The sequence below is a fragment of the Pocillopora verrucosa genome, chromosome 4 (assembly GCF_036669915.1).
Source record: "Pocillopora verrucosa isolate sample1 chromosome 4, ASM3666991v2, whole genome shotgun sequence".
Classification (NCBI taxonomy): domain Eukaryota; kingdom Metazoa; phylum Cnidaria; class Anthozoa; order Scleractinia; family Pocilloporidae; genus Pocillopora; species Pocillopora verrucosa.
Genome location: NC_089315.1, coordinates 28,559,292 through 28,587,216, shown reverse-complemented (window position 1 = coordinate 28,587,216; position 27,925 = coordinate 28,559,292). Strand labels below are relative to the sequence as shown.

Here is a 27,925-nt window from a genome sequence, read left to right as displayed (position 1 = left end):
CATTCTTTCCCGTTTCTCTAGCCCGAGGCGATAAGGGGGCAAAGCACACGAAAGTTCTTGTGCAGGTGCTGGCTAGAATAGTTTTGTTATATCCCGAAGGAAAATAGGTTGACTCTGCGAACAATTTAGTCCGCGAGCAATTCGATAAACATCGACTTTTAAGCGTTTCACTCCGCCTTTTCCTTTCAAAGTGATGAACGATGAAGATGTATACAAATATTCATCAATCCCCTTTCGTGGGCGATTTATCTCATTATCAGCAGTATCTAGAGAGGAAGGAAAGGGAAGAGGGGAATGACAAAACGAACCAAAAGACAAAACAAGGCGGGGTTCAAAGTGTCAAACTTGCAAAACAGCACCAGACATTTTCGGTCTTTAAGGCACCTCTGTGTCTAGAAAGATATTTTTTGTCAAAAAAAAATCTTAACATGAAGCCCTTGTCACTGTAATTGTCTGCAACACTCAAACATTTATCATGCTAAATTGCCAGTACAGTACGCTGTAGATATGCTCGGCAACGCCGCGAAAATTTCACTTTGTAAAATCGGTGTTGGCTCATGCCATCGATCTTTTTCTTATATCATCGAAGGAAACCGTTCGGTGAATGCTCAAACCTTGTCTCATCTTGCAGCCGAAACAAAGACTTACCATATTTGTTTTCAAAACATTCAGCAGGACATGCACGGGTTAAAAGATCGTATCTTTACCGCAACACGCGCGTAAAAAGCCTTCGACTTCAGCAGCGCGCGTAGGGTAAGCCACCGTGTCGCTGATTGAATATTACATCGTGGTTCTACGTTCTTCACGACTGAAGTCTAGCGATGGATAATTTGGGAAAACAATTTAATACGCAAACACTGTATCCTGATGTACTTTTATCTTTATTGAGAACGTCTCTCTCTCATCCCGTGAAACGGATCCTATAGGATATATACACTGTCGACACAAGAGCATAATGTTATGCCCCTTGCCATAATTCATGCTGAACTTACGCTAAATAGAATGTTCGTTGCGGCTTGCGATAGAAGAAATAAATTAAGATTTTCGGAAGATGAGCGTGTGCCATTCGTTGGACGTCCACTCCTCATAAGTTCCTTAGGATAGAAAGTCTTTGGTCGAGGAGTCGAGGATTTCAATTTGCCCCTATTCCTTCATGCGTTCGCGATACCAAATGGGGCGCCTGCTCCGAAAACTGCACCTAACAAGAGAGAGGGTTAAAATAAGTTTGTGCGAAAGGGAATGTCAGCGCAGCCAATTCTGTCTACACAACGGGAACAAACAGATTACGAAGTGTTCAAATGAGACAAGACCGATAGGGTTTGATACAAGGGCATAGTCGAGCCAAGGGCACAAAGAGTTCGCCTTAGAATAAGATGTGCTAGCTTTACTTTTCTCGGCTGATTTTCAAAGAGAAAACGCAAATAAATTTTGCCATTCTGGTTGTTTTAGTAGTTACAAGCGTCGCTGAGATTCTTGTGTAAAAAAATGCTACCATCGCACAGCGTAAAGACTTACGCATGTGTTCTTTGTTTTTCCTAAATGAACTCTTTTACCACATGCTGGGAAGTGGATGTTTATCACGATTAACTCAACAAATATCCCGCTGTTAGGAAAAAGGTCAAAAAACGTCTTTGTTATTGGTTGAATGTTTAAGTTTTCGACTTCTAAGCCTATGGCCGTCGATTCCACGACGCTCTGCCAGATTTAAAAAACTAATAGAAAGCTTCGAAGGTGACGAGCGCGGAAATTCTAAAAAATCCCGCTTTCTTCTGCCTCTAATCCAATATTGTGGTGTTTTCAGAACGTGGAATGTTGAGAATGAACAAGAATTGAGAAGAAATACCGTAAGATGAATAACTGCTCAAGTTACACTTGATTTAGGGTCTTCATGAGTTCACGAAACTGCGAACTGGATTCATTAGCTTCGTATATTTGGAGAGTGTTCGAAAACAACAATGCCCTACCGGTGTCTTGTTCATTACGGTACAAATTCAGTCTTACAATTGGGAAATTTTGCGATACCTTCGTAAAGAATAGCTGCCAATAATTTGCTGGACCACCGGCGCTGGTGGAGTTTAAGCGCCAATGATAATTGCCTGCAGTTTTTCTTCTTTAAGCAGTGAGAAAAGTACACAAGGCTAAGTTTCCATTTCTTCCGAGAAGGCTTTGTTGTAAAAGGTGTGAGGCAATTAGTACAAATCACAATGCCATACAATGCTCGCAAATTTCACTTTGCCATAACTGCATCTTCACACCACACGAAAGAAACCGACGTCCAGTAACAAAGATCACAAACCCAAAAACAAACTTAAGTAGAAATAAAAAAAAAACAACGTCAGGTTCCGTCACTTTCAGTAAAGCCCCGACCAAAACGAATTTTCTTCTTGCAATAGATTTTAACAATGCCGTTAGGTATAGGTGAAAGTCCTCTTGGAAGAGTTGACACTAGTGAGCACCTTGCTACAAAAAGAATTATTTTACCGACTACGAACGGACCGAGGGAGATTCTGAAAAAGTGAATTGGCAATTCAGTATCCTAGTTGCTTTGATCGAAGACGATGAATAGAGTTATGCAAAATAGGCGAGCCTTCTATTCAGAAGGAGTGCAATTATCTTGTCATACACAAAAAAACACAAGCTCGCCTCAATGTATGCACGCTTGGATGGATGAATTAATGGTCCCCTAGGGGTACAAAATCTCTCCTTTGGATATATTTTGAACACAAGGGTTTCCGTTTGAGATGAGTTAAACGCTTGCTTGCGTTAATAGATAGCGCTTTGCAAGCCGTATAATTGGACCATTTAAACTGTTCAAGATGTTATACTTGCACGCGGGTGGAACGAGAGTGGAAACTGTAAAAAAACACAAAGGACACCTTGACACAAATAAAGTTTAAAGTTAGATGATACATGCATGCTTAACTTAGCTTAGCTAGACATGCCAAGTACGCTTACCAGTTGTTGAAACGGACCTTGATCCATATCGTTGTGTAAAGCGAATTCATTGAGAGCCTTCCAAGGCTGATATCCGGGTAGATCGCTCAGTGAGACGTCAGCTGGCGGTCTTAGCGAAGGTGGAGTTAAATTCGTAGAATACGTCTGAACACCCGAAATAGCTGATGGCGGTAGGGAGCGGGAAATTGCATTCGGAGAGCTACCCGTCGGACTCTGTATATAGAGCGTATAAAGATACAATTTGATCACAAAACAGAGTTATAAAATTCGGGCCAATTATTATGACTTCGGCCTTGCTATGTTTGCCTTTACAAAACGTATACAGTAGAGCTCCAACCGAGAGTAATGGTAATTGCATTTTTAGCTAGAATCTGCGAGTGGCCTTTTAGCAAACTACGAGTATGCGGTAAAGGCGATAATCATTGAAGTCTCAAATCTTAGAGTTTCGAGCAACAGTTTTAGTTGTCACTGTGTACATGTGATAATAACACAACGTCATCAGATGCAAACCTCGCTAACGAAGTCCGTCAGCGAGCAAGAATGATTTTATAATAGGCCACACACTTCTTGTATATTCATATTCAAAAGGTTGACTCATTTAGAAATCGCCTTCGAACGTCGCTCTGCTCCTTAATCGAGATCACCGCGAAATAAGCAAACAATTTCCATGGCTGGTCACTAGTTTAACGAGGAAGTCGGGGAAATTCTTGTCAGGCTATGCTCTAAAATAACGCGGAGCCGTCGAGCCAGCTGTGAATGCTAACAATTTAAAATTAACACCTTCAACCTAATTCTTCCAATTATGTTAACAAGAAACATCCTCGATCGGCGAAGAATGAAAAAGATCCGAAATCAAGGCGCAAAGCGCTTTTTAGTGATAACAAAAAAACAGGAGAAAATGCCTTACGTTTGCTTGCCAAGCTCGATTAACCACCTGTGCGTAAATAGTATTTTTGTTTCCGTCTTTGCGCTGACAGAACTAAGTGTTAACGCTCGAATACAATGACAAGACTCGCTCGTACGCTCATTACAAACGGCTGAAAGGAAACTTAAAAATTGAAGACATTACCTGCCCGTCGTCTGAACCTGGTCCCTGATGTTGGTGATGCGAGGAAGTTTTGTTAAGCATCATAGATTTCTTCTTGTCCTTACAGCGTTTATTCTGAAACCACACTCGTATCACTCGAGGACTCAGCCCTGTCATCTCCACTAACTGTTCCTTCATCATCGCATCGGGTCGCGGATTCGCCGCGTAGCACGTCCGTAAAGTGTGCAACTGCTTTTCGTTCAACACGGTGCGAACCCTCGTCGTTTTTTCTGATTTCCCACGTCGCGTCGGTGAGCCATCCGGTTGGCCGTTTGAGTGCGCTATAAAGTTATTTATTACGGTAAGCGTAAGCTTGTGGTCCGTTCGAGGTCGAACCTAATATTTCGAGGGTCGAAACGGGGGTTCAAGGGGAATACTTAGCAGTGACAATATGGGGCTTTCAAGTCTATAAATGAATAGTGGTAAAATTCGTGAGCCACCACTTCTCACTCGCAATTATACTGACTGTCTCGTACAAACATCCTTCACTTAAGATTTTGTATTTTCCTGCGGAAATGTTTTTACTTCGGAGGAGGTAACATACACATCGACAGTTCTAGCTGAATTATCACGGCTTGACGTTAATTTTTGAGTTTAAAACTACATCCTAAACTGCCTAGTCTTAACAGTGCGCTGATGTTTAAAAAATGCATAGATGGCTCACTCAATTTGCCATCACGAAACTCTATAATCGGAAATGAATGTCACAAGTACTTATACGTGTTGAACTCTATAATTGAGAACCGAGGATATTGCCAACAAACATTCAATTTGGAATTAAGCCACTAGCGATGACTGAACGTGTTATAATATTCTTTTATGACTAAAGGCTTTGAGTTGTAATACTCTCTGGGAAGATCACCGAAATCCAATTTGCAAGTTGCTTATCCACAGAGGGCCTCACATGAAGCGCCCGAAACCTAAAAACACACACAACACGACGCCATACGCCTGGTTCTTTCGGCCAAAATGATTTTGGGTAATTTAGAAGCTACCTTGGATACATGCAGAGTCAATCGTTGTTACTAATAGCGTTATCAACCCCAATTTGATTAGGTTGTGATATATACTCTGACAAGACCTACCGCATCGAAGAAGCAACACGGAGAGAAGAGACAGACCGACTTACCTGATGATTGAGACGAAGATCTTTGTCCTCCGCGAGCATGAGCCGCTTGAGCTGTTGCCGTAGCTTTCTCCACAATTTCGTTGTCTTCTTTACAAAATAACCCATCCTCCCGCAGAGCAAATTCGTCTCCTGGTACTAGCTGTCTACTGCAGGCGATGCAGCGAAAACAGTCTATGTGATAGATTTGATTCTTGGCCCTCATCACGAAATCATTTTTGGTCACCGACCGGGAGCACTTGGCGCACTTTGTGCCAAACAACCTGGAGAACAGAAAAGCAGAAGTATTCCACAATGGCTTTAAAGCAAATAATGCGCTTCGCAAGAACAACTTTCGCAAATAGATCTGTTTCGAATTCATTCGTATGCAGAGTGACCCGTCAGTGGCAGATTTGAAATTCTTCCCGCTCCTTTATTCGAACTCAGTCAAAATACTGAATATGCGTAAAAGCGCAGAAGGCTACGCAACGTACACACTCAAGATCGAAAGCGAAATTTAAGGAAACCACAAATCTAAATTGTACCTTTAGCCTCCTGCTTGTCGAGTTAGCAAACTTTCCCGCCTCGCTTGCCCACAATACGAAAGAGGCGGAGTCAGAAAATAACTTGTGTGAACTAAATTTCCTGAACTCCAGCCGCCCGTTAACCGTGTGAATTTCTTTATAATTAGCTTCCCTGATTCGACGCAACACAGAGCACAAACCGAAATATCTATGCATGATATAACACAGCGGGTGAAATCAGGGCAGGTAACTAGCCGCTGGCTTACGCTATGGCTTTGTGAAGACAATACGGTCATAAGGATCAAACAAGCACTCTGTCTTCGTAATTAACAACATTGATTCCTTCGCCTGAATAATATGCCGTCAATGTTTGTAATAAGCTGCCGTAATCCTACGATGAACACGGTTTGGTGGCTACGCCGGCGGCCAAAATTGGAAATGTATGTGTTGATCGCGATTTGATCGCACCCGGCAGGTCTGAGATCTTGATTTCGCAGCAGCAGACTACTCTGGCTTACCTAACATAATCACGTTTGCAGTACGTCTTTCCGTCGCGCACAAAACAAGTACATGTCTCGTCCAGATACGTGTGGCAGTCCGCGCATTTGAGACAGCCTGCGTGCCACTCCAAGTCGGGTGCTACGCGGAGAATGTACTGGTCTTGAATCTGAGATCCGCAGCCGACACACATAGATATTCGACGCTTCTCTGCAAAAGAAACACAAAACAAAACTTAAGAGCTCCTTGGTCTAAAAGCGTGACAGGAAATACTTTGTGAGTCCAAGAGAGCCGCGGCGCTGGGAGAAGGTTTATTTTGACGAGCAGGGAAATAGCATCGGGTGAACCACGTACGTTGAAGTTCCTGATCGCTCATTCCCGAGGAAGCTTCAGAATACACTCTTGGTGATATCAACCAAAATGGGATTACTAACTGAGCGACACTGCCAGCTGACGAACCGAATACTTCAAAATTCCGATCTCTTTAGATGCGTTATGCGATTGGCGCAGCCGGATCGTACAGAGACACGTGACTTGAGCTGTCATTGTCCGGCATTTTATTGGCCGGAGGCTCTACCACCAATTTTACAAATTGGTACCCAGTTGTGAATGCCACACTTGTCATTGGTCGCTCACCTTTCACCACTTGTCAAACTTTGCGCGTTTTTTTAGATTTGAATCTGCGATAAACGCAGGTGTATGTTAAGAAACTAACCACAGATAAATTTTAGTATACTGTTCCGAACATATGGAACGAGCCAACGGCCGTAGCCTTGCTGATCGCGATATTGAAGAGCCTTGTTGACGATCAGAGATCAAGATTTCTGGTCCGTCGCAAGCAAATGCCTCGAAGTTGTTATTGAAAGTGACAGCTGACTTTTGTATTTCCCGTTTACTCACGCACGTGGAAAGTCACAAAACCAATATCTGTTACCGTTCTTCTTGAAGGACGCCCCGATATCTGTTTGGGTGCGTGTGAAATAAATTTAGTCGATAATTTCGCAATTGAATTGAATCAGGCACTGGCGTTGTCACTGAATCGCTGAATAGAAGTCGCCTTTGTAACAAGCAAACTGTTTATGTGCCGTCAAAAGCAGTGCCAACCGATCGAGGGCAATGTGAACGCTTTGTTCAATTCTCTATGCTTGGCGGCGCAACAACAAGCAAATTTGAATCAAAACAAAAGGGTGGATTTGGGGTTGGATCTCATTGAACCTCAAACACTTCGATATAATTAGCAGAAATTTGTGAAAGGAACCAAACGAGATTTAGCACGTCCTAGTTAGGAGCTCCGCCTCGGCGGTCACCAATTGGCGAGATATTGTCGGGTTTGATATCTTTCTATCGCTTGCTGATAGGAACTCTCAACCCCCACAAAACCCAGACAAGCCGCGATGTTCAAAACTAGAGAGGTCTTGATATTGACACAAATTGGAATGAAAAATATTTACCCGAGAAATTTTCCCTTTGAATAGCAGAACAAAGTCGCCATTGAAAACGTTTGTGCTCAACACAACGCGGAATAATACCTTTTGTTTTCCTAGTACAACTCCGGGATTTAAAAAACCATTCACCGTTGTCAAACATATCTCTTGATCGTCTGACGGCATTGTTGCAGCCAGCCCAACTAATTCATATATTAATTATCTGTCATATTCACTTGTCAAACACCTCATTTACGGAACTCTCGGTTCCAGACTTCCTACTCCAAGCAACTGCGCGAAATTTGCCTTAGCTAATGGAGCGTTACACCTAAGCTGGATTGTCCAACCCTAATCTGAACTGTCTCGTTTATAGGATTTCCGATCCGTCTTACACAAGGATTACTTATTTGGAGTGCGCCGAAAGGCAAGAGAGAGGGAGAGTTAACAGAATCGACACAACTAAATTGGATCAAAACACCTTGAAATATTTTACTCGCATTGTGGAATTCTTCCAAACCGCTGAATATCACTGATTGACATTTGCTTGCATGATCGAGAACAGAATGTCAAATCGCAAACGAGGGAAAAAAAATAGGGACAGACAAGACAAGCGTAACAGCAATTTAGCTAAGCTCAATTGCTACATGTAATGTGAGTGAACTCTCCATAAATAAAGGTCGTTGCGAAGAATAATTTCTCGCACGGTCTTTGCAAGTCATCTTTCGTTGCCTTGGTTGAAATTTTTCCCAACCCCAGATTGTTTGCATAGAAACGGAACCCGAATAATAAGTTTATTGGTGATTCTGCTGTTGATATTAAGCAGTGGCGCCGCTCTGGTGGCGGTGAACATGCTCGCATAAGATTTCTTTGCATGGAGTCAAATTTCTCTTTAGAGGTTGTTCCGGCTCAATTTCCGGAAATGTAATTCATAGCTAGGAAAAAAGAAAATGTAATTCTACGCAATTCGATTTCTATTTTCACCCTACCATAAAGTATATTGTTTGGTAGTTTTAGAAAGGAACTTGTTCTTAAAAAAGGAATTATCATCCAGGTTAGATAAGTCCAAAAAGGTGCTTTTTTATAGCAACAGGAAAATATGTAATCGAAAATGAAAACCATAAAACAGGTGCAAATGGCTCCATAGTGTCGAAACAAACGTGTCGCTAAAGAATACGATGTGATCGAAAATTAAAATTGATTTTTTTTTTATATTCGAACAGCTCATTAGGGTTAGAGAATTTCTTGAAGTAAGGTATCACTGTATTTCATCACTGTTTTCGTGCATGATTCCGGCAGCTTTTTGAACGCAGAGTTAAATTACAAAAAAACCCTAATCCTGTGTACTTTGTAATGATCTTGCATATTTCAAAATTAAGTCAGATCGTCAGAGTAACATTGCGGTTAAAGCAGTTGCCTGGTCATGAGGAAAAAAAAGAACACGGAGATGCGATTATGATATTTTCAAGTCAGGAAAATGAAAATATATTCGATGTAAAAGACCAGCTATGTGTAGTTGCATTTACATTTAGCGGAGAGTACCCAGTTTTCTTCATCTGACTTTGTTTAATGTAGATTACGCGAACAAAGGTCATTCGAATTTTAAAACAAGTTACAATAATCATTCAACTCTATTTGTTGAACATTCAAATTAGCTTCGATGAAAAAAAAAGAAAACCTGGCAAACATGGCGTTTTTTATTTTACACATTTAAAGCGAGCCTAGCGTAAATGCTGTGCTAAAAATATTGAACGATTGCTTGTCTATAGTGGTAATTTAGAAGCACAAAGCTGGTTGTCGCCTCGATGAAAGTAAGGTGTGTAAGTCATAGATCAGCGTTACATGCGATTTAAAATGGAGAAAGGGGCAAAAATACAAGGCAATTAGAAGCAATATTCAACAACTAAGAAAGCAGCCGCTTCGCGTCTTAAATATAAATGTACACAACATTGTGTAAACTTCAACAATATCACATTGTAAGGATCAAAAAGTATTCTGTCTACTTTGGCAAAGAATTTCCTAATGAGGATGTCTTTCAATGTCGAATTTCGTAACCTCCGGCACAGTTTTGACCTCAATTCTCGAGCTGGATATGGGCAATTTACGAGATTGTCTGGTTACGAAAGTGTAGACATCCCGTCGACATCTTCAGCGAAAAGTAACACATGTATTTTCAGCAAAATGACATTTAAGGAAGGTTTTCTCCAAAAGAACTTCCAGATATGTTTGTTAATATTTTTAGGCTTTGTTATATCTCAGCTGGCGGTATTAAAAGAAAAACAATCACCGTGTCAAAATGGCGGGAAAATATGTGATCAAGGGGAATGGCGATATTACTGTCAAAAATGGATAACGAAATTTACACAATGTGGCAAATTAAGAAGAAATCGTGTGGTTTGGTTGCCACGAAGACTGAAAAAAAAAAAGAAAAAAACGTTTGTCGCACAAACCACTCCGTTTACCGTGTTTCCGTTTTTTGCCGTGGGTAATTCCTAATATTAAGAGGGAAATTATACACAAAAGCTAAAACATCTGCTGCCCGAGAGCAAATGGACGCAAGAAACATTTGGGGCCGCAATTAGCGACAAGGCGATTTCTTTATACGTTCAAACTTTTTGCTGGTAATAAGAAACTGAAGCACGAAAAATTCGAAGAATTCTGACCTATATTTATAAGAACCACTCCTTGTAAATTAATTTGAGAGGTTTTGAGATAAAAAATAATATTTAGGAAAATATGAATCAAATAATGAGAGAACCTCTGTTTACGCCAAATAGCCCGTGGGAATTTTCTCTTTAGGCAGCGCTTGAAGTGAGAAAAACAAACAACTTCCATTGTGACCAAGACATCGTTCGGTAATTATTCTGTTCCGCTGTCCTTTTTTTGTCTTGATCCTCACAAAAGAAGTCAAAAGAAAGTATATTTACTTTATATTTGCTCTTTACATTTAAGAATAATCCACGGCCATATTTTTTAATAACTGCATATTCAGAATTTTGAGTTAGTAGCGAAGGAAAATGTACAGAGGAAACGTAACCCAAACCTAAAATAAAAATTTATGCCTTCAAGGAACAGCTTGGCACCACAATTAACGCAATCTTTCCGAAAAAGATCGTATCTGAAAAAGTATGTAAAATTCATTGTGCAGATTTTATATCTTTATGTGGGTTAAGTGTAGTTTATCAGAAGAATATTTGAAGGTCACAAAAGAATATATTTTCTTTCTGTAAAATACTCACTATATTGTAATATTTCAATTCTCCGCAAATAAAGAGGTAATTCTTTTCACTCGAGCGAGTGACTTGAAATCATGTTCGTACGTAAAACACTTTTGAGCGGAATTATCAATCATGGAAATCATATGATTTCAAAGACTTTTTCCTCATCAGAGGAAATGTTTCCTTTCTTTCTTCGTAAACGCCTGAAGCAGCTAGACAATGAGATTGTTTGCTTTTCGGAATCACGAAATACGTTCTCGATACTTTTCAAAATCTCTTGAGCTTTGCAATCTTTATGTCGTCAACTGACATCTGGTGCTCTCTTAAGTCCGGCAAAGAGATAATCCAACCTTTATTTACGAGGTAGCAACGTTTACAAATCTAGGGAAATTGTAAAATAATTAACACAGCATGGAGTTAAACAAAAACAAATCTATCCAAGTTGAGTGAGTTCTTCACATCGCTTAAAGTTTATTTTGGGACTAAAGAGTGTTTTGGAAGAGTGTTCAATTCATTGGGCAGATTCTCTAGTCATATTGCATCAAATCAGAGATTTTGGCCATCTTTGGCTTTCTCTGACCTTTACAAAGCGAGAGAAGCCCATAAATTGAAGTTAGCAAAGAAGAGATACGAATAATCTCGCAGATAATGATAAGAACTACACATATTTTATCATTGATACCTATAAATGTTTCATGAATTCAGATGTGGCAAATCCCCTGGATATTGCGGACGAATCGAACTCAATCTTGACTGCACCTGTACCGGTTACAAGTTATCAGGATTTGCAAATTTTTCTTAGGATAAAAATGAAGATTCGAAGTAACATATTGGTTCGCACCATCATTTATCTAAAAGCAAAAACAGGGAAATAAGGAAAATGAATCCACAAAAATCAATTTACTTCTTAATATCGCCTATGTACTGAGTACAACAGTTGAGGCAAAATAGACGCAAAGGGTCTTGCATTAGTTAATAGAAACGTTCCAAAATAACGAACTCATATACTGTCCATAAATTACTTCAGCCAAGAAATACTTTTCAGTATTTTGTGTAGTTTGTGTCGCATTTAACTAAAATATATCAGTGAAGATAAATAATGGCCACATGTGTATGAAAAATCATGCAAAGCAATTCATTTCTCCTCCTCATTTAATTTCCGTAAGACAAAATACGTATTTATGGAGTTCCATTCCCGACTGACTCAAATACTTTATATCAAATAACGTTGATGCAATATTTATTGATGTACAATCAGTGAAGTGAGTGTAGATAATTGAAATATCTGTCTGCAATGAATTTATCAACCGCAGATTCCACCGTCGCAGGTAGTTATTTAATTCAGGTCTAGACATCACATTTTCTAAATCTAAATTTCCTTCTACGAAATTTTGGTGGAATCAAACAGGGCTGTTCCAATTACTATCTAATGGTAAATTCAAGAATAAGCATTCGAAACACGCGTGCTACATATGTAAGATACGCATGGACGTCTAGCCTTGCTGTCGGTCGAGTTCTCAGTAGCGTGTTTTGTAGGGTAATCGCCGCGAAATCAGCTTTCGAATCTTCCGGGATTTATTTTTGTGTCCCACGCTCGAGATAAATTTTTTAACATCTTTCTTCAAAATGTGATCGCATGTAAGGAACAAAATAGCAACTAATCTTAATGTACATGTAGGTCGGATGTAAAAATTTTACACCTCTAAATAGGCGAGATAAACGGATGATCAAACATCTGATTTGTTGTCAAATATATCGAGCAGTATTCTCCAACGGATTCAGATGGTCTACATTTGCCAACAACTAACCAAGAATTTTGTGCCAACTTGAGTTAAAAGAGATTTGCGAAAACATTTTTAATTCAAATTTTCATGTTTTCTACGCGCGTTAGGTTCGGCTGAATTTAAAACCTAAGAACTAGGCAGTTCCAATTTGGATACAATCATCTCCGCGGGCCTTCAAGGAAAAATTGAATTATCAAGAGGATACAAAGGTCATTTTTTGTGGATAGTGATGAGTGTCCTGTGTTTGGCGAACAACTTAGACAACCAAAGCAAATAAGTAAACAACAACTGAAGTTCACCTCAAAAGGACGGTAATGACCAGCTGATGAAAGCAAAGTAGAAGGATACTTGTAGGAAAAGGAGAAGTGGAGACGACTGGTCATCATAGGAAATGCGGAGAAGAGGAAGAAAAGAGAGAGGTGAAAAGTAGGAAAAGAGAAAATGGAAATTAATTTCGGAAAGAGAAGTAAAACAGAATAGAAAAGAGATTTAAAGAAGAGACAAGGAACTAAAAGAAAGAGAGGGAAAGTTAGTACATTTGAGAAAGGCTTGATGCCCCTTTACACTGTCAAGTCACTATCAGGCGGCTATATCAAAACGTATAAATCTAAATCTTTGTTCAAGTTGCAATTTAAAACACATGACTTATAGTTACGAATATTTTGTGTGCAACTTAAGAAAACAAAATCCAGGTTAATTCCGGCATTGACAGATTGTTTGATCAAGGTGATACGGATCTTTTTCGTTTCAAACCTACTAGGTATTTGTGACACCACTAAACGCGAGAAAGCCATTTTCTCATGAGTGCTCTATGAAAATCAGGTCGATTCTCGATAAGGAAAACACATTTCAATATACCATCCCTTCATTATTTGGTCTTGCAGTAGGAATTATGCTAAAAGTTGTCAACACATAGGTAAAATCAAGAACGACAATATTAGTGTGGAAGCTTCATTCGCGGAAAAATCATTGTTGCCAGTATTTTACAATTCTTGTTTCAGAATAGAGCGATCACTGAATTGTTCAAACCATAAACAAAGAGACAGGACAACATATACTTTTTGTTGAGGGAGGGAAAAGGAATACCTTTTCTAAACGTCCATAACTTTCCACGACAAAAGAGTTAAAAAAAAGGATCACTTAACCTCGTTAAAATGTCGTGAGGTCAGAGCTCGAATATTTCTTATAAGAAATATTGATAAGAATAATTGCACTCGTTTTAAACTATGCAGGAAAACACGAAAACCGACAAAGTTCAAGTTAAAAAGTTGGTCAAGTCTAAGTCAGGTAATGATAAGTTTCTTTAGAGCCCTGATAACCACAACATTTCTTGGAGAACAAAGCTCAATCCTAGACTGTGTAAAATGCTTATTTAGCCAAAGCCCTCTAAGGTGTCAGACAAAAACAAAGGATAAGTTAACAGCTAAGTCGGGTTACCCGCCCTTCAATAAACTAAGTATCGTTTTGGTATCATTTTAACTGACACACGCACAGTCGGGAACTGATTTGGTGCAGAACTTAGACCGCACAAAATTGGAAAGTTATGTAATTGGGCCAATTATCTTAAGTCTATCTACACTTCTGCTATCATTCATGAGTAGAAATGTAGTGCATCGTCCCATTGGATGACTGTTTATCGAGAGCATCGTCTTAGAGCTTCAAAAGCTAAGATAATTTAACGCGCCTTGATAGCGAAGGAGTGGATAGTGCCAAAGATAGAAGTTGCTTATATAACTCTAAAGAGGTCACTTGAGTCGTCTGATATGTTCGAAAAAGTAAAAATAATGACAGAAAGAAATACTTGCCTTCTTGAGAGGAAAGATCTTCAACATCAGCGTTTAACATTGCGCTACGCTTTGCAAGTAAGAGGCTGACGGTTGTCAAACAAAAACGTATAAATACAGTCCGAAAAAGTGAGTCACATATGGTGTTCTTCGCGTACCACGAGTGTGACATTGATACTTTTATATTGGGTTGTAATATAGGATGTTTTCTTACACAAGAATGATTCAGTCGCTGAATATATTCGGAAAAACCTCTCCAAGATGGGGTGGCAAAAACACGGGCCACACCTTTCTAGAATCAGCACAAGAAGAACGTGATTTCCTTTTGAGTTGTGCGTAGAAACGTTCCTACAGATATGATCCGCTTTTTGAAAGCTCTTGCGACATGTTTGAGGAGTGGTCTTGAACCCATAGGCGAGGTCAATATCACAAGTTTAATTTGGAACCACAAGTATTTTGATATCAGACCCGGGGAACGTTGTGGTTAATTCTTTCAACTTCTATGGACAGCACTGGAATTCTAGAGGTGGCATTAACACAATATTCCTGTCACGTTTCCTCAATCAGTGATATTACGGAAAGGAAAATGGTTTTTTTAAAAGCCGTAGATTCAGGCTACTTCTTGGCTTCTCATAACTAATAATCAACCATTGTATATTGCGAAATCACTCTTACGAAAGACTCAAATCTTTCACACTTCAAAAGTGTCAAAGGCTAAATTCTCGAGAGACAAACTCTCAGACTAAATTTAGCGCAGACCGTTCCAAATTGATTACACCTGAAACAGTGCTAGCAATACAAAACACTTCAAGTTGCACAACCATGATTGAATATGTGCCGCTGTTGCTCAGAATTCTAGGAATGTGAGTGTGCAGATAGATTCATTTAAAGTGAGGTATGGAACGAGAAGTAAACAGCTAACAGACCTCTTAGCAGATTTTATCCTTCTTGCTAAGTCGTTCGAATCCAAGGTGGCGGCTCATTCTTTAAAATTTATCCACATTTTTCGAATTTTTTATTGATTTTTTTTTCTTTGATATTGTACCTGTAAAAAAGATGACGACTTAAAAAAGGGGGGTACAGTAGTATGATTGTAGCCAAAGACAACTAAAAAATGAAAAAACCAACACGCATGATGTGGACTCCTCTTGCATGACAAGCATAGTCTTTTGGGGTATACATAACAGTTGTACACCGACGGCTGTAATTTCAAAACTGAAAAGGTCAGAAATGTTTAATCGTAATTTATATAGTGACTTATCATGGTTTAAAAACTTAGAATAGGACTTACATGTGTTTTTTTCGTCTGAATGCTTTATCACACTTCTCTGAGGAGCAGACCCTGCACTTTTATGGGTAGTTTAATTGTTGCTGCGTTTAGCTTGATAAAATGTAGCTTAACCGTGTTATAACTGATTGTGGTGGGTTGCACTGGAGGGTTAAAAGTCTCTATCAAATTACTGAGCAATTGCGTTTCGTTCTTGTCTCTCACGTTTCCTTCTTCCTTGTCTAAGGTGATCTGATTTGCAATGGTAAATGATCCCTAAATGTTGAATTTACTCATTCTTGTCACCAATTGCTTAAAACAGGTAGAGTGCCAGACACTCTATGTTCCTCAAGTTGATTTTGCTTTTGAAATTAATCGTTTCTTTTTGGAAAGGGAACACTTTTGAAAATTTGCAACAGTTTTATTCCTCAGCACTCTGGTTGTGAACGTGTCAATTTGTATATTTAATTAAACCTGGATCCAAACCTGGGATGGTCACAAATGAAGCTTAACCCAAGACAAAAACGTTGTTTTTCATTAACTTTACGAAGGAAAGTTTTTCTTACACGAACGCTGTGATATCATGCCTAACTGATGCAAGATCGTGGATGGCAAAATGTTTGCTTACTTTGTATTAGACGGTGAAACGAGACAATTTGAAATGGGAAATGAAAAAGGTTGTATGAAAAATTCATGACATTTTGCATTGTTTTCCTCGACTGAAGGTGATTTTAATAAACTAAGCAAAAGGCTTTAAAGGAAATTTAATTACAGGTCAAGTTTATATGTAAAATTATCATGAACGTCGAGTTATTTCTGTAAAGGTTTATTAAACTCTTTATGGAAATGATTTCTTATAACAGTTTGAAAGTACCTCGAGGGGAAAAGCTCAGGTAACTAATATAAATGTCAATTCTTTTATTTGTGTCTTTTTTCGGAAAAGTAGCATTCAAAACTCGTATATGATTTATTTTTAATAAAAGTTGTCTCTCCCGTTTTTTAATGAAGCGAACGTCTATAAACTCGAGGACTGTTATCACCCCCAAACACAATACCAGAATACTTTTATTGCTTTTTTTGTGGAGATAAGACAAAGAATATTCGGAAATAAAGTCAGGAAATGCCCGACTGAGCGACGCCAGTCTAGGACACAGACGAACACAATCTCACCATTGTCACTGTTGCAAACGATCAAAGAGAGAGAAACACACATTCTTTTAATATATCAAAATCATAAGTCAGCAATTCAAGAGATTTTAATAAAACGTCTGTTAATAAATAGCGTGTGTGAAACAAATCAAATTTTATCTTTCTGTCTTGGCGTACATACTTAAAATAAACATCCTTTTTAATTTCTTGAATTCAATGTATTGCGTGGCTACAGATAAAGATACAGCGTAAATATAACAGTGATTTTTTTGTTTGAGAACCAATATCAAGAATCTGTCTCGAGTTTAGGAAACTTAAATATTTCAGTTGAATCAAATGGCATGTAATGTTATCGCAAATATTGATACTAAAAAGTTTTGAAAAACTCCTTAAAGCTTGGGACATTTTATTTTGTTCTGACGGACTTGCATGCCATACAAAACACCAATTTATTCGACATTTTAGCATGGTGGTGTGATCTGAGCATAAACCGAGTATGAAGGCGAGACTAGCCTAATTAAAAATTTGACATTCTTCCAAAAATATCTCTGTGAGAAAGGATACTGTTTCTGTTTCTTAAAACTTGCATGTGCACAAATCTGAATGGCCTTTGCAATAAATCAACACAAAATTAAGTCAATGCCAGTTTAACTTCGTTATATAAGGGGAAACTTGTTTTGCTGTCAAATGTTTAATTTACAAACCACATTGCTAGTAGTCAAAGCGGGCAACACGCTTCAAAAATACGAGCTCACTAAATTAAGTTTGCTTGAGAGGTATTCGGCTCTTTTGAAGTTACAAGGCGCGGGAAAAACATGATACCGTGTTTGAACGTGTAATAACATTTTTCAGAAAGCGTTACGAAAACAAAGGGATTAGAGTCACAAACCTGCGAAGCCAGTAATAACATTAATTAATTTTCTTTCTTTTTTAACATAAAGAATGCTTGCGTTGTGGTAAATGTTTAAATTCTGAGAGCATTAAAGGCAGACTAGAGCGTACGACGGGCTATTGTCGCCAAATTTACAGCATTGTAATGAACACAATTGTAGATTCAGATGTACTTAGATCGTAGACAGACGGGCGGCTTCTAAAACGGATTTTATCATGTAGAGCTAGAAATGTTTAATTGAATCATGAAAGATTTAGCAGGTCTAAATGAAAGGGGAAAGTGTAGTAACACTAGGCAAGCAAAAATCCCAATTATAGGTTAAATGAACTTACTTATTTCTTTTGTTTGCTTTGTTCACTACCTATACACAAAATGAAACTGTGGTTGGCGTCATTTAATTCCAAGAAAATTTTGGACAAACAAAAAAGGAGGGAAGTTTTAATACCTAGTATAGCTTCTTTTCGCGGCAAAAGAAATGTTTTTTAAGTCAGAAATGTTTTGCAAGACTGATCAATCCTGCTTCAAAAACTCGGTCAAATGAGTGGAAAAATGGGGGTTATTTTCTTTGCATACAAGCATGGATATAAACAGCATCATCAAAACAGAACGTTTTGGACTTAAGCTTCGATTGAAGCACTCTAAAATCCCGCGCGTGAATAGCACTCAAACCTACGTCCTTGCATGTCATAAATAAAGTTCCAGATTGTTACAAGCTCTCCTGTAGAAACGGAGAATTGCGTGCTTCTAATGGAAAGACTGATACTTTTTGTAAGGAATTGATGATACCTACAGCGGGGTAAATGACTCGATGACAGTTTTCCCCCACGCATCACCTACATTTTTAGAAAACTTGTTAATAGTGCGCACTAGGAACGGAAGTAAGCTTGAAATTAGGGAGAAGCGCAATATAACAAAAAGAAAATTTATTAGAAGAAACAAGGAAAGCTAAAGAGGGAAAAATTCAGTTAATCAGCACAATCTAACTCCTTAACGAGAAGAGTCAGTTACCTGGAGTGAAAAAATATGCAATGGCAACTGATTTACGCGAATTTGTATTTGTAGCTATAGATCTCAAAGGCTGGATGTTATATTACTTTTGAGCTTCGAAAGCGTACTGAATCAATATTGAATTCCGCAAACGTGACTTTCTGCCAAAATGTGAAGGACAAATTAAATTGGGCACGTTCACTAAGCGGAACCCAGGAAGAAAATACACTATCCTAGTTTGGTATTTTTCAGTTTCAATCAATGTAATTTCCTGAATACTTCATAACAAATATCATTTCAAATAATGTCAGGATACTGAGGGATGGGTTTATTAAAAACAGCCATTATCAGTCTTACTGAAGTCATTGTTATTCCGTGTAAAGAAACTAAAAAGTATGCCTGGAGCTATTAATCGTGGCACGAGCGTTATGCTTTTTTAATTTTCCATTTACAGAGACTTTTGTTGACATGTATGCTTCTACGGAATCGATTCGGAAATGTTACTAGCTTTGTGATCATAAAACAGCGCAAAAAAAATCCTTCCTCGAAAGTATTCTGTTTTCTACTAGAAAATGGTCGTCTTTGACAATAGGCGGATTAAATCAGCTGGAAAGTAAGTAATGCTAAAAATGGTGCATTAAAAATTCATTAGCCGTAAGCTGTACAGTACATTAACCATACTCTCTTGTTACAAACCACAAATTGGTCGACCTAAAGCAAAAAGATTCACAAGACTCCCTGGATAAAGCAGTGTCTTAGCCATGTGCTGCGATTGAAGTAATATTCAAACTCGCCATCTGTTTTCCAGAAAACAACTAAGGCAAGAAAATTATGTAATTTCCTCGCCGCACAGTTTTTTTCTTAAATTCCTGTTTCAAATAAGTAGCGTAAGCATTGTAATCTCTTTTCTTTCAAGAAAAAAAAATCAGACTGACATAAACCTCCGCTCCATGAATTAACGGGGTTTTCAGGGGTGTAGGAACGAGAGGTTACAAAACCCAGAATGTAAAGAATTTATCCATCAGAAATCAGAGAAATATATATACTAAGGCGTTTGGTTTTTTTTTTACTTGACCAAACCATCAAGCTTTCCCAGTTCTTTTCAAAACTCCTCATCCCGCTGTATGGCGTATCATTTAAAGCCCATGGAGCAGAAAGCAAAACTACCAAAGTGCGAAATTTAACTAACGCGGGTGGATCTCTGACAACAAGGCAGAGATAAATGGAGGGAAATAAACCAATATCTATCTGCATCGTTTCTAAATGACAACCGGACAACGGAGCTTAGAATTTGGGCGGAAAAAGGAAGGGCAGCTTTCATTTGCATGAAGTAGATTAAAACCAAACTCGTAACGAGTATCTCGCCGCATCTTGATGGAGAAATAAATGAACCAAAATTCATTCGGCGTTCCGTTTAATTTGAAAGTCGTTTTCGACGAAGAAGATGAAGATATGAGCGGGTTGCGCACTTTTGAAAAGGGATCTCAATCATCAGTAATGATCCAAAAAGCATGTTCTTTGATGTGTAAGCGTCAAACGTAGTGAAGACAGTAAAAAGAGTTTCCAAATAATCGTAGGTCTGAAGAATCGGTTACGGGGTATCTAAGAGACTTTCTAAATTGTTGGATTAAAAAGTCGCCTTTATCTACTAGAAAGAAGTAAAAATCTGGAGTAAAAATGTAGCCGAACTGTAGCAATTAGGGCACAATAAATTCCCCTTTCCAGAGGAGGGTTGATGTTTTAAAGGCTTGAAGTTTGGCTAAGATAAACCACTCTACCACTGAAATCGGTGACTTTCCGATTAATAAAGTTTGAGTAACTTGCAAAGTCAGGTAACCTCCTTGGTTCTCTTTCGCGACCAGCAACTACTGTTAGTTCAAACACCTTAATTCGTCGTACTTTACTTAAGTAGAGCTAGAAATTTGGCAAATTCTTAATCAGTGCTTCGCACATCGCTCACTCAAGCTTTGTCAACAATGAGGTTGGCCGCAAACCCAGGTAAAAGTTTGTGACGTGGCCGAAATTGTTCGAGTTTGATGATCAAAGAGTTTACGAAGAAGAGTTACTCTGCAAAGCAGAGGGTCTTGATATTTCGATATCTCGACAAAACAAGCAACTGAACATGATACAAAAAAACTTCAAACCAAGCATGTACACAAATAAAACCATAATGTACCTTTAGTGTTGATGGTCTCCATGTCCAATGCAAACTGGCCCTTCATGTAACACGTCAAAATTTTAAATCAATGAAGTTAAAGCAGAAGCCTGGGGTTTTTACTGAACCAAAGACCGCCCGCTGTGCCAGCTAACTAGGAGAGAAAAGAAGATGTTATTAAATTCCAAACAACACAATATTACAAAGCCAACGTTTCGAGCGAACAGGCCTCACCAAAGCCAGTTTAAAATCTACGTGCTTATCTTTAAGCGCAGTTTGTATGAAGGCTATTGAAAGGGAGGGACTTCGAATAAATGTCGAGAAAACTTAGAAATGTTTGCCTTTAAACTTGATTATTTTGAATCGTAATTTCCCTTTGATGTACCTAGTACGGTGTGTTGTTTTGTATACAACAGAAGAACAGCCAAATATATCTCGAAAACAAATGAAAAGCACAATACAGGTAAACTGGATAAGAACTCACACACTTTGCAAGACGATTGCAGAGAAACAACCCTATTAGTATTCCGCAGAAAATTAAGCCCAGAAAGACTGATTTCCCAGTTATACATTAGCAAGTTATTGTCATGAAACAATTTAATGTGAACGTCACAAATGTGATTTGAGTTTTTTTCTTGTTTTATCAATATCTGCCTTTAGGCATGCAGATGTTGGGTCAGAACATAAAAACATCTGTCAAACTTGCATAAAGGATTTAAAATCGCTCACTCGACAGGTTGGCTGAAGATAACTGCACTACTAAGTCACAGAAACATCTCAGTCACAGTTGTCGGTTAAAAACGATTGAAACATTACATTTAGAAGTGGGTTATGGGTCGAGAGTGAAAAAGGAAGTTTAATTTCTCCGTGACTCACCCTAACCTACCAAAGTGACAACGTTTGATTTCAAAAGAGCGTTCTACCCAAATCGAAATGTGGTCGAGGCGTGTTTTTTGAAACAAGAAGCTTTCTCCGAGTGAAAAGCAACGATGACACAATGCAATTTGACTAACAGAGAAATTAAATATCGCTTTGTTGTTAGACTCTACAAATACAACAAAATCACAAATACATCGAACAAAATGAAGTAAATTACAAATTAACACGAGGGCGACAAATGGAACCGAAATTAATGGCGCGATAGAGATTTACAAAATCCTTGCAAGAAAGAAAGCTGTTTTTCTCCACGCGTTCGCTATTGGTTCCCACCTAAATCTTGACTTGGACGAGGTACGCCGCAATTCACGAATTCATTACACTAAGTTGATAATGGACGTGTATATATTTTTGGATAATCTTCTCTCGAATTTGCTTAATAATAGCTTTTATCCCTTAATCTATTTGCATTTGATGAAGTCGCTTTTTCCCTAGTCGATATTTTTACTTATTTCGTGTCGTGGGATTGGAGGATTTGCGAGCGACGAAGAGCCGTAACTGCTAAGAAAACCTGAGAAGGTTTGAAGTTACAAAAAGTGAAAATTGATTTTAAATGTTCGATGTTGAAATGTTTCTGCCTTACTGTGCTGTTTCCCTTGACCAATATACCTTTCATATAAATATTGCTTGCTACTGGCAAGAAATCGAACGACAAACAAAGAACTCGCTTTGATTTTTTGAAAGGATTAATTACCACCCAAGCCACGTACAAAGATGAAAAACCGATTTCTACAAATCTCCAACTTGCGTTAATCCAATGCGAAATGGCAGCGCCCGTTTTTAACTTCGCACACAATAGAAAAGTAAACGCTTAAATTAAAAAGGCTGGAAACATGGAAAATTATCTTTGAAAATAAAAGCGAACTCTGACTATGCATGTTCCTTTTATGGCCAAATCCGAACTACATGTTCCACACCTCATAATATCTTGTTTGTGTTATATTCAATCTATAAACATGACGGTCATTCACCAAACACATGCAAATTAGCGAGAGGGTGTTTTTGACACAAAAGATGTCACACCGCTAAGGCCGATTTAAACACAATTCACAGTTATCCCGAGAAGGTAAACACAAAAATAATATCTTCCAACCCCTAAGTGCGACTTCAGTGTTAAAGAATACTCACTGTTTGGTCTCTCTTTCAATTGATGGCTTGGCACACAAATTTAGGGGATCTCTCCTCGAGCCGTATTGTGATTAGACTTGAGCCTCAAGGACGTATTCGGCCAAACATCACTGAACACTCATTAACACGAAAGTTGAATATCTATTTTGCCAGAGTTACCCGCGGAATTTTGAAGTCGGAAGATTAGAACACCACCGAAAAATTTCACGCTATGAGGAAAAAGTAAACTGTCCGGACCATTCACTGAAAACCGCGTGAATAACAACCGAAGGTTTTTTGTTTCAAAGTCGGTCTATGCAAAGAAAGACATTATATTCGTTCAGATCGGACTTCGCCACCAGTTGTTTTGCTCCGCCTACAAGAAGCGATTCCTTGCTCTTATATACATTAAAGAATAAAAAAGATGATAGGGAACTACTGTGACTATTCTGTCTGAAATACCACCTGTTATTGCTCGCGAAAGAAAGAGCTCACATTTCACCTTGGTTGAATCATAACGCGCGCACACGCCAAATAGACCGGCTCTTTTAATCTGTTTGCTATATATTGGCTTGTGCCGATGATATTTCTCACAGGAGAAATCACTGGAAAATACGATTGTGCTTGTATCTAAGGACATCAGAATCGTTATGATCCCCTGAGGGCGACCGAAAAGTCTCTATGGCATCAATATTAGGTCTATTCCAGAAACGGAAAGAAGCAACCGGTTTTTGCCATGTGATGACAATGTTTTATTACCGGTAAATAGCGTTCCTCGTGTTTTACACTTTGTGATCTTAACTTAAAGAAAGTAAAAAAACATTCGCTTGGAATTGGACCGCCGCCTTCACCACGCCGCAGAAACCCAGACACTCACGCTACTCTCACGCCGATGTTTACCCCAGAATTTAATAAATAAACACCGCATGTGGTAGAGGACTTCAACTGTGCAAGCGATTAGAAGGAATGTTTAACCTAGCGAAGTAAAATGAGTTTCACTTAATTGTTATCAATGCGGAGCGGAAAAAACCGACCGAAAGAAAATCCATCGCGTTGAACAAAAATCATATTTCGTTAACGAAGAGGTTGCCAGTCCTCAAGAAACTTTTGCTATTCAATAGGCAAACGGTAAATTATAAATATATGTGTAGTCCTGTTACAACAAAAGGAAAAAAGTTAGTTGAATGGAAAATAGAATTCGCTCAAGTTAAATGCATTCAAGTCGTTAACTTTACTTAGCTTTCAAAATTTACGACCCACTTAGGAGCTCAATAACCTTGAAATGTAATTTTTTCACCTTTAAAGGAGTGATCGAGCGACCGCCAAAGGATGAATAATTCATAGTCTGAAAGCAAACGGGAAGGAAAACGCTCTCTCTTTCTCTATCTTAACACGACAAAAATTACTCCGCTTTCCAGAACAGTTGGCTTTGAGCCTCTGAGAAGATAACATATATCATTAAATTTGATGAGAGCAAACGAGAGTAAGCTTGATGCAAAACCTGGTAATAGATCTGTTTACAGGCTTAAAATGTTGCGAAAATCTAAAGGACATCTGCCAACTGTAGCAGAAACTTGGATGATGTTGTTTCAAGCGCTGAAACGCGATAGTTGGTAAAAAGTAATTTTGAGTTCCGTCGTTTCGCATTTCCCGCGCTTATTATATCGAAATTGTAGGGAAGATTCTACGCTTTAAGAAAGACGAACTTGGTTTAGCGCAAGGAAAAAACTAAAAGAAATGGTGCGGACTGCATAAAATACGGTGTATTTATCAGCTGTGAAAAGGAGAAGGAAAAAAAACGCTGATGTAGTAAATTGAGGGAAAGAAAGAACCATTGTGCGGAAGTTTTAACGAGAATTATATTATAAGTTGAATTAAGGAAAAAGAGTGAAGGTGACAGTATTTTGAATGGCGCTACGATTCTACTGGCAAGCGATTTTGTTTTGGTTTGATGCTCATCAATAAGATCTTATCAAAAAAAAAAGTCGCACATTTCTATCGGACTGCATCAATGACGTGTGGTAATTGTGGCAAAACGCGCCCAACTGAGTGAGTCTAAACTCGCAGGGCTAATGCAAGTGAACCTCTGTAAAACCATTACGAAGCAATTTCTTGAAGCCTTGAGACATTCTCGTGAGAGAAAAAATGTAAAGTTTACAACTTCAACAGAACGGTAAATTTTTCGTAGCTTTTCACTTGATTCTTTCCTTCCGATACTACGGAATTGCAGTTGTAAGATATATAATTTATATTTTGGAATATTATTATTCGTAAGTAATAATCTATATTGTTCAAACTCTTAGGGTGCTGTACACATGAGATCTATTTATACACGCGCTAGATCAAAATAAAAGAGGTAAACAAACAAATTCCTTTTCTGATAATGGAAGGTTGAATAAGTCTTAAATTGAAATTGAAAAGCTGATCAAATTTGAATGTCAGAAAGAGATGAAATGTTTGACAGTGAACTTTAGATTGTATTTGTGATCAACGTCAAACAAATCATTTGCCTTCCCAACACTTAACTAAGAACTTGCGAGTCATGTCTTTTCAATGACAATAAAACCTGACTCAGTTTTAGGAGGACAAGGTGAAAATTTTGAAATGATAAGTATATATCAGTTAGCGAGAAAAAACTGGGATATTTTCCGCGAGTTTCGCTTTGTTCTTAGCTGTGCGGTTTTTCATTCACGCACACAAAGTTAGAAGAGCGAATTTACAATGAAAACTGTCAACTTTAGGACGAGTTGTCACAGATAATTTTACAGCTGGTTGATCAAAATTGGCTAACAGTGAGATAGGACATAACGAACAAACAACACGGCCACCCGACGACTCTCAGTAGAAGATTAGGACCACCAGAAGATAAATATCCTCTTCATTAAGAAAAAAAAAATATTGTGATCCTCAAAAGTTCACTCCAAAGAGGAGAGAAATGGCGAAGACACAGCAAGTTTCTCCAAATGGAATAATAAATGATATCCTATTTCGATGATTATCAGTATGTGCGAGGTTTGACGTTGTTTTTAGATCAATTTTTAAATTTTCAGTCTGAAAACGCAAAGGATTATTATGATTATTTTTTTTGTATCCGTCACAAAAGAGTAAACGTGAAAAGACTCTCAAGCTAAATTCTACCACAATCGTCAGAAGCCTCAAAGGAGCGAGTCCTTTCCTTTGACTTTCGAAAGTTCATTGAGAATTGAGAATTTTTAAAGAAAAGGAATTGTAAAGAAGTTACTTGTCAACGTGCATGGTAGTAAAAGCAGGTATTTTAAAGCACGTTTCAATTCTTTCACAATACTTCAAACTACCGTTATAAGTTGAGAAAGAATTTTGAAATTTCGTCTATGGAGTACTTAGGAGGTTGCCGGTGTGTACCCGGATCGTAAGCCTTTATCACTTTAGCAAGAATCTATCTGGTAAATCACAAGAAAAAAAAGGCTTATAAAACTAAAGAAATATTACGACAACAACTTGCACAGAATGACAAAGAATTCTGGCCATACAGCTCAAGCCCAAATGAAAAAGCTTCTTCAAGCCATCGCACACTGAGGTGAACACATTAAAATAACACGAGAGAGAAATTTACCTTTCAGTGGAGTCTCTGTGCACTTTCAATTTTTTTGAAATGTTGTGAGGTTCAGGCAGATTCAACCTGTGGAGTGAGCGAAATAACAAGAACAATTACCACGAAGCATTCAAATCATGCTATGTAAACTGCATGTTTAATCAATCAAAAATGGACCTTGTAAGAAAAAATGGACCGTTTCTCTGCATTCGGGTCTGCCTTGTTCCATAACAATTTCAAGGCGTTGGAAGTAAATTGAAGTACTTTTTTTAACTAATAAACGGTAGGTAATTCAGTTTCAAGACGAACTTTCTTTTCAAGCAAAGCAACGTAAATGACTCTGAAAGGTAGTATAGATGCTGTTTTAATTCCAGTTTCTAGAATTCTAACTTTGGTCAAAAGCCCATGAAGCAACTGGGGTAAACACTTATTCCAAGCGCATGTAAAACTGGGAAATGAGGTGGGTTTTGCCATGTTGAACCGTTAAAATATTAGTATGCTAACTAAGGCAGCTACAGCAACGACATATGACAAAAAAATAATGGAAATCAAAAGAAAATCAATAATGTTTTCAGTTCCGACAGAGATTGGAAAGCGGTTGAGTGCGTCGAACACTGAAGTATATCTGAGTAAGAGAGACACGTCAAAGAAAAATTATTGTATAATACCGGAGCACTTTCTATTCCAACCCAACGATACCCTACATTGCGTCATTACGTGATACCTCGTTCAAGAAAGTAGCAGTTGAATTAAACCCCGACGGGTTGAAAGAGGACTATCCAATTATCTTTAATAAATCATTCACTTCTCAGAACTTCGAAGTTTCGAGTCATCTTTGAGTATCACTTTAAAAATGTTCTTAGACCGCTTACTTAGAAAATAACTACGAGTCTGCTCTCTGCAGGCTTTATCAATCCACCGCCTCTTCAACCGAGGCCTCATTCTGGCAGCATTTCTAGAAAAATTCCAACTTTTGTATGATGATGAAAGAGAAGACTTTTTATGTGTCGAGGGGCAATAAGATAATATTGTACTTAGTTGGAAAAACTGACACTAACCTAGTTTTTCTGGCGTTGGAAGCAAGAGAGAGTTTCGCGCAAAGAAAACTGGAGCGTAACCGCACTAACTTTTAAAATTACACACACAATTTGCACTTATAGCGACTGAAAACCTTATCTTGTGGGAATCCTCACTGAAATCTTAGCAAAACTAAACGTATGCTAACCAAAACTTATTCGATGTAGTTTAAATTGAGGGCTGCAGGGAAAATTTATAAAAATATGTATTTTTAGTACTGATACGTCTAGACCGTGTTATATGACCCTGGATAAATAGAAAACCTTTTCAATTTTAATGTTGGACGATAAATGCTTGAAAAAAAAATAATGATAATGAAACTGACATTTGACTGTATCCAATTTGTAAAACGATAAATTGAAAGAAGATCAAAACTTGTTTACGTCTAAAAATGAAAAGACTTAACTA

At 38.2% G+C, this 27,925-nt stretch overlaps 1 protein-coding gene across 8 annotated transcripts in view; it reads right to left on the bottom strand.

The window, feature by feature from the left end:
* Positions 1–862: 862 nt before the first annotated feature.
* The window catches only part of LOC131785269 (insulin gene enhancer protein ISL-1), a 40,207-nt gene continuing 13,144 nt past the window's right edge, over positions 863–27,925 (bottom strand). For 2 of the 8 annotated variants that reach the window (XM_059102123.2, XM_059102124.2), the window contains exons 2-8: positions 26,462–26,527; positions 20,848–20,980; positions 6,190–6,379; positions 5,172–5,431; positions 4,025–4,323; positions 2,956–3,168; positions 863–1,198 (exon numbers count right to left, since the gene is read on the bottom strand). In XM_059102123.2, the coding sequence (XP_058958106.1) occupies positions 1,133–1,198; positions 2,956–3,168; positions 4,025–4,323; positions 5,172–5,431; positions 6,190–6,379; positions 20,848–20,893 (1,074 nt within the window). In that variant the 5' untranslated portion in view covers positions 20,894–20,980; positions 26,462–26,527 and the 3' untranslated portion in view covers positions 863–1,132. Of the gene's footprint in view, positions 1,199–2,955; positions 3,169–4,024; positions 4,324–5,171; positions 5,432–6,189; positions 6,380–6,523; positions 6,671–7,698; positions 7,783–20,847; positions 20,981–21,211; positions 21,231–22,890; positions 23,216–26,461; positions 26,528–27,925 lie in introns of those variants that run through there. The other 6 variants (XM_059102125.2, XM_059102126.2, XM_059102129.1 and 3 more) reach the window with 6 other exon arrangements.